This window comes from Lutjanus erythropterus, chromosome 11 (genome assembly GCF_056507025.1).
Source record: "Lutjanus erythropterus isolate fLutEry1 chromosome 11, fLutEry1.hap2, whole genome shotgun sequence".
NCBI lineage: Eukaryota > Metazoa > Chordata > Actinopteri > Lutjaniformes > Lutjanidae > Lutjanus > Lutjanus erythropterus.
This window is the reverse complement of record NC_139327.1, coordinates 39,402,612-39,417,692: the sequence shown is the minus strand read 5'-3', so window position 1 is coordinate 39,417,692 and position 15,081 is coordinate 39,402,612. Positions and strand designations below refer to the sequence as shown.

General features: G+C 38.2%; 1 protein-coding gene across 1 annotated transcript; it reads left to right on the top strand.

Moving 5' to 3' along the window:
• The first annotated feature begins 1,202 nt into the window (after positions 1–1,202).
• Positions 1,203–13,564, top strand: psmg1 (proteasome (prosome, macropain) assembly chaperone 1). Its single transcript, XM_084730090.1, has 7 exons — positions 1,203–1,413; positions 3,413–3,516; positions 5,582–5,727; positions 8,021–8,083; positions 9,081–9,279; positions 12,138–12,268; positions 13,393–13,564. The coding sequence occupies exons 1-7, from the start codon at positions 1,295–1,297 to the stop codon at positions 13,468–13,470; spliced, it is 840 nt and encodes a 279-aa protein (XP_084586216.1). The 5' UTR covers positions 1,203–1,294; the 3' UTR covers positions 13,471–13,564.
• Positions 13,565–15,081: the final 1,517 nt, after the last annotated feature.

The window sequence follows — 15,081 nt, the reverse complement described above, 5'->3', positions numbered from 1 at the left end:
AAGCATTTAACACATTGAGGGGAAAATCAAGAGCCTGCCAACCAGCCACTGCCTGTTAACTGGTCTTGAGTCCAGACCGGGCGCCATGGATGAAACGACTGAGATTTTTTTTTTTTTTCAAAAAATATTGATTGATTTTGCAAAATCCTCAGCAGGTATAAGGCTACTGTTTCAAAATCAAATACGTTTATAATCACAGCACTTGCATAAGAATGTAACACTAACATGTCTCCAGAAATAACTCAGGTCAGATCCCTCCACACCTCCACACATGTATTTTATATTCTCTTCATGCTTTTCTAGCTTCTGCTTTGCATGTTTTAGTGTCTAACAATGCAGCATTATGTTGTCTTTAGTCCATGTTCCTATTAACATTAATGTCCCTCATTTATTTTTCTTTGCACGTGTCATTTTATGAGTCTCTGTTGCATGTCTTAAATAGTACTTGAAAATGTAGTATAAGTCAAGTTAAATTTTATTTGTATGGCCAAAAATCACAATTTGCTCCAGGGGGCTTTAATATCTGTATGGTGTGCAACGTTCTCTATCCTGTAGACCCTCAGAACAGTAAGAAAAATTCCCCCAAAATTCTTTGAACAGGGGAAAAATTGAAGAAACCTCACAGTGAGCCACACAAAAGGGATCCCCCTCCCAGAATGAACAGGCATGTTATAAATGTCGCATTTAAAGAACAGTACTTGAAGACAGAGTTTGTAATACATACATTTAAGTGTATCCTGAATAATGTTTCTTTTAACATTAATAATCTTTCTTCTTTTTATTATTGTTCTGCATGATTATAAATGATAAATGATGAATAACTTTGCAATTTTAATTATATATTTTGCTTTGTAGGGTGACTTTGTAACATCTGTCCAGAGGCTATAGATGAAAAAAAAGCCTCTTGGCTAACTCTGATACATTTACAATAGTGTTTATTTATGTAGATTCTATTGTTGTATCAAATAAACCAATAAATCAGTAAACACACATACAAATTTTAAATGTAATTCAACATTTATTTAAACTTATTCACTTAATAGGCGAATCTCATCTTATCATATTTATTTATTTCAACTTATCTATTAATTTATGTCAACTTAATCTTATCTACAATAATAATCTAAAATCTCGTTTTATCTTGGCCTATCTTATTCTGAAAGATTCAGCTCCAAAACCGTGCTTTTATTTTGAAGCGGTGTTGCTGCCGGCGGAAGTGACGGGTGTATGTCATGGTTGCAGCAGGTCCGAATCTGTAACTAAACTTTCGTTTTACTCTGCAGACGTGGTGATTATGGCGACGTTTTTCGGTGAAGTTTTGTCGGTGTATTCTCGGGCTGTGGAGGAAGACGACGAGGAGCTCGATGAAAACGAAGAAGATGAACAAATCCGCAGAGAGCTGGAGGCAAAAAGGTAAATAACGTTAGCCAGCATGCTAGCATGGACACAGGAAGAGACGAGCCAGAAAGCATGGAAATGTTAGATTAACTAAGTAACGTTTGACAGTTACAGTGAAGTGAACTGGTTAAATTAATGTTTAGACGGTAAATAGTATGTGACTCTATTGTATCTCCAGTATATTTTTATATCAAACGCCACAGATTTATATAACTTCACATGTTACATCTGTCAGCGGCAGCTCTCATGTTAGCTAGCTAACATGACACATGAAATCTCGGTAACTCCTCCTCCTCCCTACTCACTTATTATCATTTCACCAGGTAAATATTAAATAATAACAACACACAGTTACACAGTTTGTAAATGTAGGTGTAAATATTTTTTGGACAGTATTTACAAACGGTTACAGTTTCTGCTACGAACATATTCAGTTGACATTTTATTAGTTACACCTGGATAAAACTATTGAAGTCTAATACAGCAGTCCTGCAATAAATAATCGAGCTGCACGATATGGTAAAAATATATATTGGGATATACAATAGGATTAGTGGGAATGATCATTTTTGCAGCACAATTTTCATTTTCACTGACAAAAGAACTATTAAATGATTCTGTGATATTTGTTGGGGTCTGTACCTAACAGATATGTTTTCTTTCATCTGGAGAACAGGATTTTTAGGTCAGGGCATCTCTGCAACAGATAATTCACATTTCGCTCTGGTTCTGTGATTTGGATGTTGCACTTGGCCACGTTGTGATTTAGATTATTTTGCAAGTAATTGTGCAGCCCTCATAAATGAAAAGGATATAATGTTAAGTTTAGTTCAGTTCAGTCTGTAGAACTGTGTTGTGTTATAGTGACAGGTGTTTCTGTTATTTTGTCCACTCCATTTATTACAATGAGGATTAAGTGCTAAGTAACCGAAACGTCTTTCTTTTTAGGGTGTCGACTAATGATTATTTTCATTAGCGATTAATCTGACAATTATTTACACAATTAATTGCCTGCTATGTGACATGTTTAAAATGCTGAAAAATGCTCATTACAATATTCCAGAGTCTAAAGTGGTTTTGTTTGTCCAACTAACAGACTAAAACTCAAGAGACTTTTCATTTACTGTCAAAAATAACAAAAAAGAAGCAAATCCTCACATTTGAGAAGCTGGAACCAGGAAATGTTTGATATTTTTTCTTGAAAAATGATTGAAATGATTCACTGATTATCAAGATGGTTGGCAGTTAATTTTATTTTGATGGACAAATTGATTAATCAACTAGTCATTGCAGCTCTAAATGCAGTACATCTCAGCAGCGCCACAAGTTTTAGTTTCGTGTTAAAGCCTTCATCATGGGAGGTGATACTGCACTTAGTTAGTTCATACTCACTCCACTGGGGCTTATGGGACACGAGGGCATTTCCCTGCTTACAAGGTTGGTAATGCAGCAGTGACTTCAGCTGTCAATTAAATATAATGTAGAGTAAAAGGACAGTATTTCCATCTGAAATGTGTGTGTGTGTGTGTGTGTGTGTGTGTGTGTGTGTGTGTATGCCCTGGTGTAAAAATCTTGTTTTCCAGATGAAAGAAAACACATTTTGTTGGTACAGGCTCCAATAAGTATCACTTCATCACTATTTTAACATATATAGCCCAAGTGCAGAAACCTCAGTGATCTTCTTAAGTAGAGTACAGTTGAAGAGAATTCATCCCAGCAGACAAAGACTGTGTTAACGTTAGAGCTGCAACTAACGGTTGTTTTCATTGTCGATTAATCTTTCAATTATTTTCCTGATTAATTGATTTGTTGTTCGGCCTATAAAATGTCAGAAAACTGTGAAAATTGGCGATCAGTGTTTCCTAAAGCCCAAGATGACGTCTTCAAATGTCTTATTTTGCCTCCAACCCAACCCAAAGACAAAAATAAATTCAAATGTTGAGTTCTACAGTGTTTTCTGCTGCTGCTCCTCCTTCTCCTCTAACCCTCATCGCTCTTCATCACTCTTCATCAGGGAGGTTCATCTGCACTGGAGCCCTGAAGTCTCTGAGTCGCTGAAGTCAGGAAACAAGTTGCAGTGTTCAGACTTCGTCCTCGCTGTGGGACACAACGCTGCCAGTAAGTGGCTGCCAGCAGCTCTCAGAGTCACAGCTCTGCTGTACGCTACGTTAACTGTGATGAGTCCATTTAACAGAACACCCGGTATTATAACTGATCAAATGAAACTTTAATGATCCCTTTGAGTCCAGCAACATTAGCGCTGCAGTGATACAGATTTCCAAGAGTATTTTGACTTTTGAAGATGATAATCTCAGTGAGGAGCAAATACTTTCATTGAATGAACACAATAATCTCTACTCACAGCACACTTTTCAAACCAGATTTAAACCACATATTAACAATTAAAATATGAATAAAAGCTTCAACATTTGCGGTTAAGATGGTGATGGATGATAAAACATTGTAGAGGAAGATGGAAAAGAATTTTTGGGCTGATGTGAGATGACAGACCCTGCACTGCATTACTGTTTCTAGGATGCTTCACTTCTTATGTCATTTTACCAGTTTTTTAGCTGTAATCCCTGCTGCCAAAAACATTTAATTTCTGATGTTGGGCTTGTGGGAAATGATGTTTATGAAAGGACATTAAAAACAGAAATATTAAAGACATTTTTTCTAAAAAATTTCTAGACAAATGGAGTGAACTACAAAACATATTGTTGAGTAAAATTATGTTGTAAGGAGGGATTTTCAATAATCCACATTATAACAAATGTCAATGTGAGTTGTATATCATTAGTTTAACTCATTCATTAAACAAATATAAAATGTGCATCAACTTTTCTCACCCTTCTTCACTTCACATTTATGTTCAGGTTGAATAAACAAGAGAAAACATAATTCACCTGTAGACGTGGGGACATATTCTTGTAACTTAACAACAGAGTCAGGCTAGCTGTTTCCCCCTGTTTCCAGTCTTTATGCTAAGCTAAGCTAACCATGTTCATCTTCTCATGTCACTCTCATAAAGAAAACAAAGAAATGGAAGCTGTTGTGCTGTTTCCTCTGCAGGGATGTATTCATTTGGTGTTCAGTGAAACAGTTTATTATAATAATAATAATAATAATTTCTCACTTGTGCCATGATTTTTGTAGTTTTTTTTTTTCTTTTGTGATGATGTGCACCGTTGGAGCTTATGTTCAGGCTCTGTTTATTGATTCACGTGAATTAGTGAAAGTTAAGTCAAAGTCAACTTTATTGTCAGTTCTGCCGTACGTACAGGACGTACAGAGGATCAAGGAAGTGTTTCTCTGACGCCCCGGTGTTCGTATGCAAGCACTAAATCAAAACAACCAGGGTTCGAAAATGCTAGGATAAAAACAAAATCTTAAGAAAGTACTAAGAATTAAAATAAGCTGAGCGTTGGAGGGGGACAGTAACGAGGCACAGATAAAGAAGAAAAGCTGTAATAATAACAAGTATAGTGCAAATAGAACAAATGTAGTGCAAATTGAGATGAGCAGATGTGTAAGCAACATGCCAACCACAGGATGAGTAATTAGCAGCAGTTTTTTTTTTCAGTGTTCTGAACAAAAAAATCTGCTGCTAATTACAGACCTGTCTGAGCAGTGATTGTTAACAGAAACAAAGGCTCCTCTCCATCAAGTTTGTCAGTAAACCAGCAGGATGTGCTGCAGCTGGAACACCTACTGTAAATGAAATGCAGCTGTCCATTAATGAGAACACTGCTGCAGCTACCGATTATGTTTATTATCGATTCATCTGCAGGTTATTTTCTCAATCGATCGATTGATTTTCTATTAAGTCACAGAAAAATGCCCGTCACAATTCGGTAAAGCACAAGCTGATGAATTGCTTGTTTTTTTTGACAAACAGTCTATAACACAGACCGGTTCCGTTTACCATCACATTCGGCAAAGCAGGTTTTCACATACAAGGAATTTGCTTTGTGTGTTGGTACACAACATAAAGAAAATATAAATAAAGATGAGAGGAAGTACTGCAAGTCAAGAAGCATTAATAGAAAATTAAAAAATGCCAATAACATGTAAAAGATATAATACAAACCATAAAAGACAATATGTCCTTTATTAAAATGAAAGAGCCGTACAAACCTCCTGTCTCATGTGAGCTGAATATTGATCGTGTCTGTCTTCACAGGGTTTTTGTCAGTGTACGTTCTCACCTCTGCAAACTGGGACGCGGTGGGACATGCATCAGTGTGGAACGAGAGGAGTCGGGCCGTAACTGCACGAACCAGCGAGGAGTCAGAGTGTGTTTTCTACAGACAGAAGGACAACCCATCAGTGAGTGACACACTGAGCAAAATACTGTGTGTGTGTGTGTGTGTGTGTGTGTGTGTGTGTGTGTGTGTGTGTGTGTGTGTGTGTGTGTGTGCTGTTTGATTAATGCCACAGAAAAGCACCTGAGAGTTTTAAACTTAATCCTTCAGCTTGAGTTTGCACCTGATCCTCTTCTTAGTGTTTAAGATATATGGCAGAAGTGGAAGAAAATATTTCTAAGTAGTTTTCATGTGTAGAATCACCTGAAGATAAGAATTGTTGTGTTTTCGTTACCTTATAATGAGCCGTTCATATCTACAGAGGCCAAGTGCTAGAACCAGAACCAGAACCAGAACCAGATCACAGTTTTTTGAAAAAGGAAAAATGTGGGGAAACAGCATTTTAATGAGGTACTGTAGTGCTGCAGAGATGACCTGACCTAACAATCTTGTTCTCCAGGTGACGGAAAACATGTTTGTTTGTTTTTTGGTACAGACCTCAATAAATATCACATCATCACAATTATAATTTCACTCTTTACTTCTTTACAAGCTGTCTTTGAAATCCTCGTCTCTGTAGTGATCTGCTCGGCCTCAGAGATGTAGCTGAAACGCCTATCACCATCGTGAAGTTTCATATAGTCGATATCGATAATTATTGATGCATATGTTTGAACAAATATTATTAACGTGCAAATTAATCGCCGGCCAAATACATGTCTGGTGTGTAAAGGCCTTAGGTTAAATCCTACACACTGGTTCTTTGAGAGCACATGATAGCTGCTGTTTCCTGTTCATTGTCACGCTACGAACAGTTTAATGCAAAAACTTGAATGAACTGGAGAAATAAAAGGGATGCAGATAATTCCACTGACAATAGAAAATGATCAGAGAGACAATAGTAGCATGAAGTCATTTGTAGGTCAGGGTCAATCCAACGCTACTTCAGTCTCCAGTCTCCTGTATCTCACGCTGTAAATGCTCACATCATATGGTTCTTGATCTGAAACAGCAGCGTAATGCATTTCAAGAATAAAACATGAAACCCCACTTCAGCTACAAAACTTGGAAAGTAGGCCACGACACACAGGATTAAAGAGCTCTGGTAATCCGGCTTCTGTTGCATAAACTGTCAGAGTTACAGAGTTATAACAGCTCCAGTGTGTGTAGAGGTGTGTGTGTGGTTATTTTCTATCAGCCCGGTGTCGTTTTCATGTGATTTAATCAAGATAAACACAGTGAATGGCCGTGTGTGATAGCCAAGCTTCAGATTTATCGGCTGCTGCCTTCAGACTGCAGGGATTAAGTGAACTGAAGGTGGAGACGCTCGTACATTATGAAGCAGCTGTGGACAAGAGATACTGTAACAATCATCCATTAATTTATATGTGACTGAAATTCCTTTCAGTCTCAATAACATGTAGCCAAGTGGTTTTAGCAAATGACAGAAATGTTGCAGCCGAACAAAATGTCCACCTAAAGAAAGGTTTATACAGAGTGAGGACAATTTAATGAAAGACAGGAAAGCGAATACGGTGTTTGGTAGCCATTATTTTTCATAGACTTCTGTTTTCAGAGCTAGTTATTATTTATAAAGGTTTTACTGAAACAAATAATCATGAAACGCAGGTGCAATTATGTAAAATTACAACAAGTAGCTATATTTATATAGTCTTATATTTACATTGGGCCCTTAGAGGGTGGCCATGATGCTAACGTGGCCCCTGATGAAGTTGAGTTTGACATCCCTGCTCTACGTTATTGGAATGTGCATTTTTGTGGTTGCAGTGCGAGTATGAGTCTTACCCACCATGACACCCCACTGGTTAGAGAGAATTTAATGAAAATTCTTTATTCACATGTTTAAGTGTTATTCCATTTCAGACTGGTGCACTTGTTCAAAGTAGAGTTTAGCCATGTTGGCAGCAGAGTGACTTTTCTCCAGAAGTAGTTCTTGGATGTCTGTCTTCTGTGCAGCCAGACCCAATTTTTTACCAGAATATATCACCTCTCTTTGCACCGCCTCATTTGAAAGAAACTCCAATCTGTTTGTGTCTCTCTTACTTCTTTTTTTTGCAATGTGCTGAGCATGAAAATACCACACAGACCGGCAAAGCGGATTTTAAGGTCAAGAAAAGACCGTGCTGTTGGAGAGATGCTTGAGCTAGCTGCAGTGCTGTCATGGTTTTTCCCTTAATGTTTCGTCCATCAGTATTATCAGTCCCTCCAGTCTTTGAGTCGTGTTGCAGACAAATATAAATATATCTTTAATCCACTTTATGTCACATAAAATGTCTCTTGCATTTCTTTCCCTGAAGGTGTTGATATGCCAGGTGACTTGCTACGTTGCAGAGGACCAGCTTTTTCAGTGGACAGAAAAGGTACGTTTAGACAAAAAACTGTGATGAACTGATGTTATGAAATTTAGGGCAGCTGCATCTCTTCAGCCTGCAAACAGACAACAGATTTATAACCGTGAATAGGCTTGTTTTTACAGTTATGAAGCACAACAGTTCAGCAGCTGCATGAATTTCTTATTAAATTTACAGTTAATTTCAAATAAAGTTAAAGTTTGTGAAACAGAAATCACCACCTACTTGCATAAAAAACAACACTTGTAAATTAATAAAGTTAAAGTTTGTGAAACAGAAAATCACCACCTACTTGCATAAAAAACAACACTTGTAAATTATCATACCTATCATGTATTTTTGGGGGATAATTTGCTGGTAAATTCAAAGAAATTTTACATATATTATTTGGTAATTACCATCTATTTACCATGGAATTATGGGACTTGGAAATTGAAATTTCACCTTAGTTCCAGGTCCCATAATTTCATGGCAAACAAGTGGTAATTACCAAGTAATAGTCTTAAAATTTCCTAGAAATTACCAACAAATTACTCCAAAGTTTCATGGTTAATTGTTATTATTATTACAAAGTAAGATATTTCACTTAACCAATAGTTGAAAATGCTAAAATGATTAATCATCAATAATATATAAGATACAAAAGACAAAAACTTTTTTCCCTTTTTCATTTTTTCATGATTTGTTTTGTCTTTTTTTTTTTTTTCTCATTTTAAGTGTTAGTTTCCTTATTCATGTCTAGACTGTAGATTAAATATTCATGGATACAGTTTTAATTCAATCAGTTCTTGATGCTGATTAATGATAAATCATTGACATTCTTAGTCCAAACCTGCTGCTGCTGCATTATTTATTTTTTGTGATCAGATTATCTGATTGGCTACAAAAATGCAGATGAAAAATTTGGACATTAATTCAAATTGTACTCGACCATGATTTTGAAAGTGAAAAATAGTTGGATGATCATCAGTCTAACGGTGATGTCGTGTCGGTCTGACTCTTGTAGGTTTTTGAGTGTCTGCAGCACAGAGAGCTGAATGTGACCGTGTTGTCTGACAGCTCTGTGGCCGAGTACAAAACAGCCGATTATCTGTGCTGCAGCTCCGCTCCCTTCCTGCGTTCGCTCCACAGCGGTGCCTTCAGTGGTCAGCCTGTCTGCCAATCACTGGAGCAACCCAACATAGTTACTGGACTTCCAGCTGCAGGTACACACACACACACACACACGCACACGCACACACACGCACACGCACACACACAAACTCTGCTTCCCTTCTTCTTTCCCTCATCTGTCACACTGCCCTGCATGTTCAGTAGAGTAATACCTCTGGAGATTTGGAAAAGGGCAGCTTTCTTCTTGCAGATGAGATGGGAAACATTAAATCCACCAGAAAGAAAAAAATCAGTGGCACACTTTGTTTGAAAACTCTTTGTGCTCCAGGTCGACCTTTCTTTTAAGTTTATAAAGAGGAAAAGTCAACTTCTGAGTAAACATAACTAAGGTTCAAAAGAAAAAAAAACTCTTTAGTGCACTTTTAATTAGTTGTTACGTCAGCACCTGACATTATTCAATAATAAAATTGTCTCTTATTCAGTGGTAACGGCTACAGACTCGGCCAGTTATGGTAAAAATGACACACATCTGTTAAGTCACCTCTGACAGTGTTTGATATCAGACTGTTGACTGACTGTAGCTGCATGAGCTAAAGTAAAGTTCCCCTCAGGTTTTAAATACTTTGCTATGATTAACATTTCCACATAAAAAGTTCACATCTTCTCCCTCACTGCAAAACCCTCATCTTTATGTTGTTTTAATCATTTTTAATAATACAAAACTCAATTTCTCATGGGACAAAGTTGCTACCTGCCTTTCCTGACTGTAAAATACCTGCCCAACACCAACTTTTTGTTTTGTATTTAACCACAGTGGGCTCCACCAGATGAGTTTCTTGGATGAATGCCATGTCAGTCAGATTTTAGAACTTAAACATTTCCTCCTCTTAACTGGATCTTTTCCTCCATTAATATTCCAAGAAAGTATCTTTATATACTTAATATTTAAGCAGTGGAAGAAAAATAAATTCACTTAAACAGACATTAAGTCTTAATGCTTTAGTGTTCACTGCTGTCTATGAATTAATGAACCACAACACTGCAGTTGCACAACAAGAGTGACAAAGCAAAATAGAGTTACCTGGATGTAAATGAGTGTGAACATGCATGACGGGGGGTGAACTGAGTTCACTCCTGATGTTAAAATGCTTCTCCAGGTGCGTCTTGAACAACCACTTGTGATAGGATGTCACTTCCCCGTTATGCAAATTAACACTGGAGCTGTTTTGTCAGTCGAGTCCATTCAGCCGTTTATTTGTTCTTTTATTTTTAGCGCCACACTAAACCCCTGTATCAGCCTACATGTCTTAACTGTGCTGTCAGGAAAGCAGGAAAGCTCGGTTGTGTGCGGAGATTTTATAAATGAACTATGACAAGGATGATTCACACTCTTTACTTGTTCTGACGGTGTGGAGATCTGATGTTTGCCACAATCAGAGAAAGTAAAAGTGTGTGTCCCTGCACACCACAGAGCCTCTCACTTGTCTGCTCCTCTCAGCAACAAGGAAAACAAACATCTTAATATATTCTATTTAATGCCAAATTTATAAGAAATAAACACATTTGCAAAATGCGTTGTTGTTTATTTTAAATGCAGCCTGCTGGGACAAACAGACTGTTTTTTCCACAAGGAAAGACAAACGAATACACAACTTTTTCTAAATTAAGAAGAATTTGTCAAAGACAGGGTTTCACAAAGTTATGAAGTTCCTCTTCTCTCTTAATTCTTATGATTTTTTAGGGAAATCAGAGGTTATTAGTGTGTTCACAAACATCTGCTGCAGGTAAGAGAGACCTGCATAATTTGCATTACGATGAAATAGATTTATGGACTCACAGGATAACAGTGTTACTCAGGAAACATTGCGTTTGCTCTGAGAGAATGTGGCAGAGGTGGAGGGTTTGAGTCACATGACTTGACTGAAGTCTGACTTAATTTTTTAACACTGATAAAAGACTTGACTTTGACTCGGTATTCATGACTTGAGACTTGACTTAGACTTGAGAGAGATGACTTGAAAGGACTCAACTTTTTTATATTAATTATGTGCATCTTTTGTAAATTTTGAGAAATCTTGTTTTTTGAAACGATGATTTTTGGTGCAATGCACACAAACCTGCCGACCAACACGCCAGGCAGCTACCGTGTGGTGGGGGTTTATTTATTTGTTTATTTATTTCTGAGGGACAGTGCATATTAATAAACATTACTGTAAATATGCCAAAATTAGCCAAAAGGATAGTTTTCATCCATAGTCGTTGGTCAGATTTAAAGTTATCAACCTTTAAATCAAAATAAAAATTAGGTTGGGAGGTTGAAGTTTAAAGCTGTGTGGAAACTTGGGCGGGTCGTCAGGATTTTGTATGACTTGACTTGATTCTCACCACAGTAACTTGGGATTTTCTTTCGACTCGAAGGCTAAGACTTGAGACTTGACACCTCTGAAATGTTGTTACACGCGACCCAGACCACCTCAGAATGTGGTCTGAGTGATCAGCTCTCAAATGGGAAGTGTCCTTGAGCTTCTGACGTGTGTGTGTGTGTGTGTGTGTGTGTGTGTGTGTGTGTGTGTGTGTGTGTGTGTGTGTGTGTGTGTGTGTGTGTGTGTGTGTGTGTGTGTGTGTGTGTGTGTGTGTGTGTGTGTAAAAACTAAAAGTTGCTTTTGTACAAAAGCTTCTGCCAACTGAATGAAATGTGGTGCCATTAGGCTCCTCTCCACTCGCCGAGAACACATTGTCCTGCATCCTGATTTGTTCATTTTGGTCCAAGTGCACTTAAAGACACTAAACGTCCAAACAAACAGAAGAATCATCATCAGGATGAAGACGTTGTAACCCTGAGGACTGACAGGTTACACACCTCATGTCAAACTGTCTTCATCGACTCTTACTGGTTCATTGTGTTGCCATCTGATAGTCTGTCCTGCATTCTTCTTCTCTGTTTCATCAGTACTGAACCACTGCGAGGTCCACCGCATCGCCGCTGTAGTTTACCAGTGTTACAGTGATGTCAACGGCCCTGACTCTGTCACCATGGAGACCTACAAGCCTGCACTAACCAAACTTGGCAAGTCCATACAGGTGAGCTGCTTTTCTTTTTATATCTGCAGGAGCTTCAGAAAGGTCAGAAAGAGGAGGAGAGCAGATTAAAAGTTTATAAGATACAGAAAGAACATGAAAGATGCACACACACACACACACACACACACACACACACACACACACACACACACGCGCACACACACACACACACACACACACACAGCCTCTATCTGCACTCCAGTCGATGATGTTACTGCAGTGTTTTGATAGCTGATGGGAAAAAAGTTGTCTTCTTTGTATTCCTATTTCAGGTTTTTGTTTAAATGGTGGGTCCATTATGTTTGGGGTCCAATTGTTGGAGTGAGCCTCAGCTAACATTGCCATGGAAACGAGGCCAGTTGGAGGCCAAGTAAGAGCTGGAGGGAATTCCGAAGGCTTGTTGCTGAATTCTTGTGTTCTGGGGGCCATTTTTTGTTTTTGGACAGAGTGAGTTGAAGTTGCAGACAGGAAACGGAGAAAGAGAGAGCGGCGTGACTATTGACATTAATAAAGATGGACACCGCACCTTCACTTCCTCCAAATGTGAATCTGTACATTTTTGTGAGGCAGGATTTATGATGTCTGCTGCAGCCAGCCAGCAGGGGGCGATCAAGATAGCCTGGCTTCACTTTTGGGCAGCTCTCATCTTGTCCATTTTTAATATATGTTGATGGGAATGTCATGCCGCAATGGTTGCAGGCAACGTTGCAGTTATATGATGACATCGCTGTGACCAAGGCGCTCTAAATGTGGCGCCATAGTTGCTGATTTTTTTTAAAATTAACCCAGAATACAAAAATTAATTATTTTAGACTGCAGTGCAGATTTTAAACTCTGTGATTGGATGTTTTTTGCTGGAATGCACCTTGAGAGTTTCTCAAAGTTTTACCTCGCAGTTGTTTTTGTGCGCAGGCATACACTGAGACTTTTTAATCAAAGAACCACACATTTTCTATGCTGTTAATCTTTTTTATGCTGATGATTTAACCAAGTCAGTTTCATGTTCATCCAAGCTGTAGAATCGCTCCAACATCGTTTATCAGAGAGTGAATGGGATTCGTGTCTCTCTGATCTCCTCATTTTTAAGATTTTAATCTCCTGCTGTTCTCCCTTTCTCTCCTCAGTTGGACCCGTCTCCGAGCACAGACGTCCTCCGCAAGTTTGTCAGAACCACCAACATCCAGAGTAATCTTTATATCTGAAAACAGCCGTGTCGCACACCGTGCAGTGCAATTCAATTCTATTTTCCTGTGGTAATATACTGTCATTTTTTAATAAAGAAATTAAGTAAAGAAAGTCTGTTCAAATGTCTGTAGCTTAATGATTTATATTGTTGTCCGTCCATCAATAAGAGGTCCTGTTAGTTTCCACAGAGAGAGAATTTTCTCTATCAGCTTATAGAAAACAGCAGATACTGTTCTGCTGTTTAATGATTTAAAGAAATCACATACTTAGAGGGAGCTACACTGAGCCTGCATCATACATAAAAAACCTCCTGCCTCTTTTTATTATGTAGAGGTTTCATTTAAAATTAAAGGATACCAATTAAGGAACAAGGAGCTGCAGACAAATGTTCTTAAAGTTGTTTACATCCTTTAACGTAGCGCCACCAGCAGGGCAAAAGTTTGTCTTTTACTAGTGTCTTTTTTAAAAAAAAATAATTTTAGGTGATGAATGATATGATAAGACCCACATTCAAAAGGATAGAAATAATTTTATCAGACAGCACTTGATGTTTAGTTCTGTTCCTGTTTCTGCTCCCACTGATACTGTGATGATGATATTTAGGCAACGATGAGTCCAGAGCCGGACAGTAACACTGAAACAATGCAATGTGACTTTGATGGGTTTTATAAACAGGTCAGAGCCTGAGAGAATCCAACCCCCGACTCTCATCATCATTACCATCCCATTCAGCTGACTCACAGGGTTTCAGCCATCTTTTTTTTATACTGATCATCAGTTGTTATTACAGGTTTGCATTAGGTTGACACAAATTTTAAAGGCATAGTTCACCAAAAAAGGAAAATTCAGTCATTATCTATTCACCCTCATGCCATTAGACACTAGAGTTTCACAGGAAACAGTGTTGCAGAATCTCCCAAACAATGGAAGTGAATGGTGACCAGGTTTCAAAGAAAAAAACGAGAATAAAAACATATAATTCCTCCATACTGCTCATCTGGTGTAATCCAAGTCTCCTAAAGCCCCGACATGCAAAGTTATTTGCACCATGTTTTTAACCTGAATCTTTGCTGTAGATCTTTAGCTTGGAGTCACGTTCACATGCACACAGTCTGAACTTTGTGTGTGTGTGTGTGTGTGGTGTGACGGTGTGCAAAAAGCATGTCAGGCATGACTTGACTTGTCGGGACACCAGAGAAGCAGCATGAAGACATTTTATGTGTTTATTCTGTTGCTGTTATGTTTGAAAAGTGGTCACCATTCACTTCCATTGTTTTGGAAGTGAATGGTGTGAAACTCTGGCAGTGTTGTGTGAACTAATGAACTAAACCCGACTTTCAATCGTCATGAGGGTGAGTACATATGACTGAATTTTCATTTTTGGGTGAACTGTCCCTTTAAACTACCTGCTGTGTATGAGAGCCTAACTCCACCTGTGTTACATTTTTAAACTCTTCTCTCTATATAAATAGTATTCGGTATAATTTCATGTGTAATGAATGGATCAGTTTCTCTCCTCGTCTGTGTTCAGTCTGTTGTCCTCCTGTCCACATGGCGGCGGTGTTGCGGCTGTGAGCTGTTTGTCAAACAGGAGAGCGAAACTCAAACAAACCTGTTGCTGTTTACTG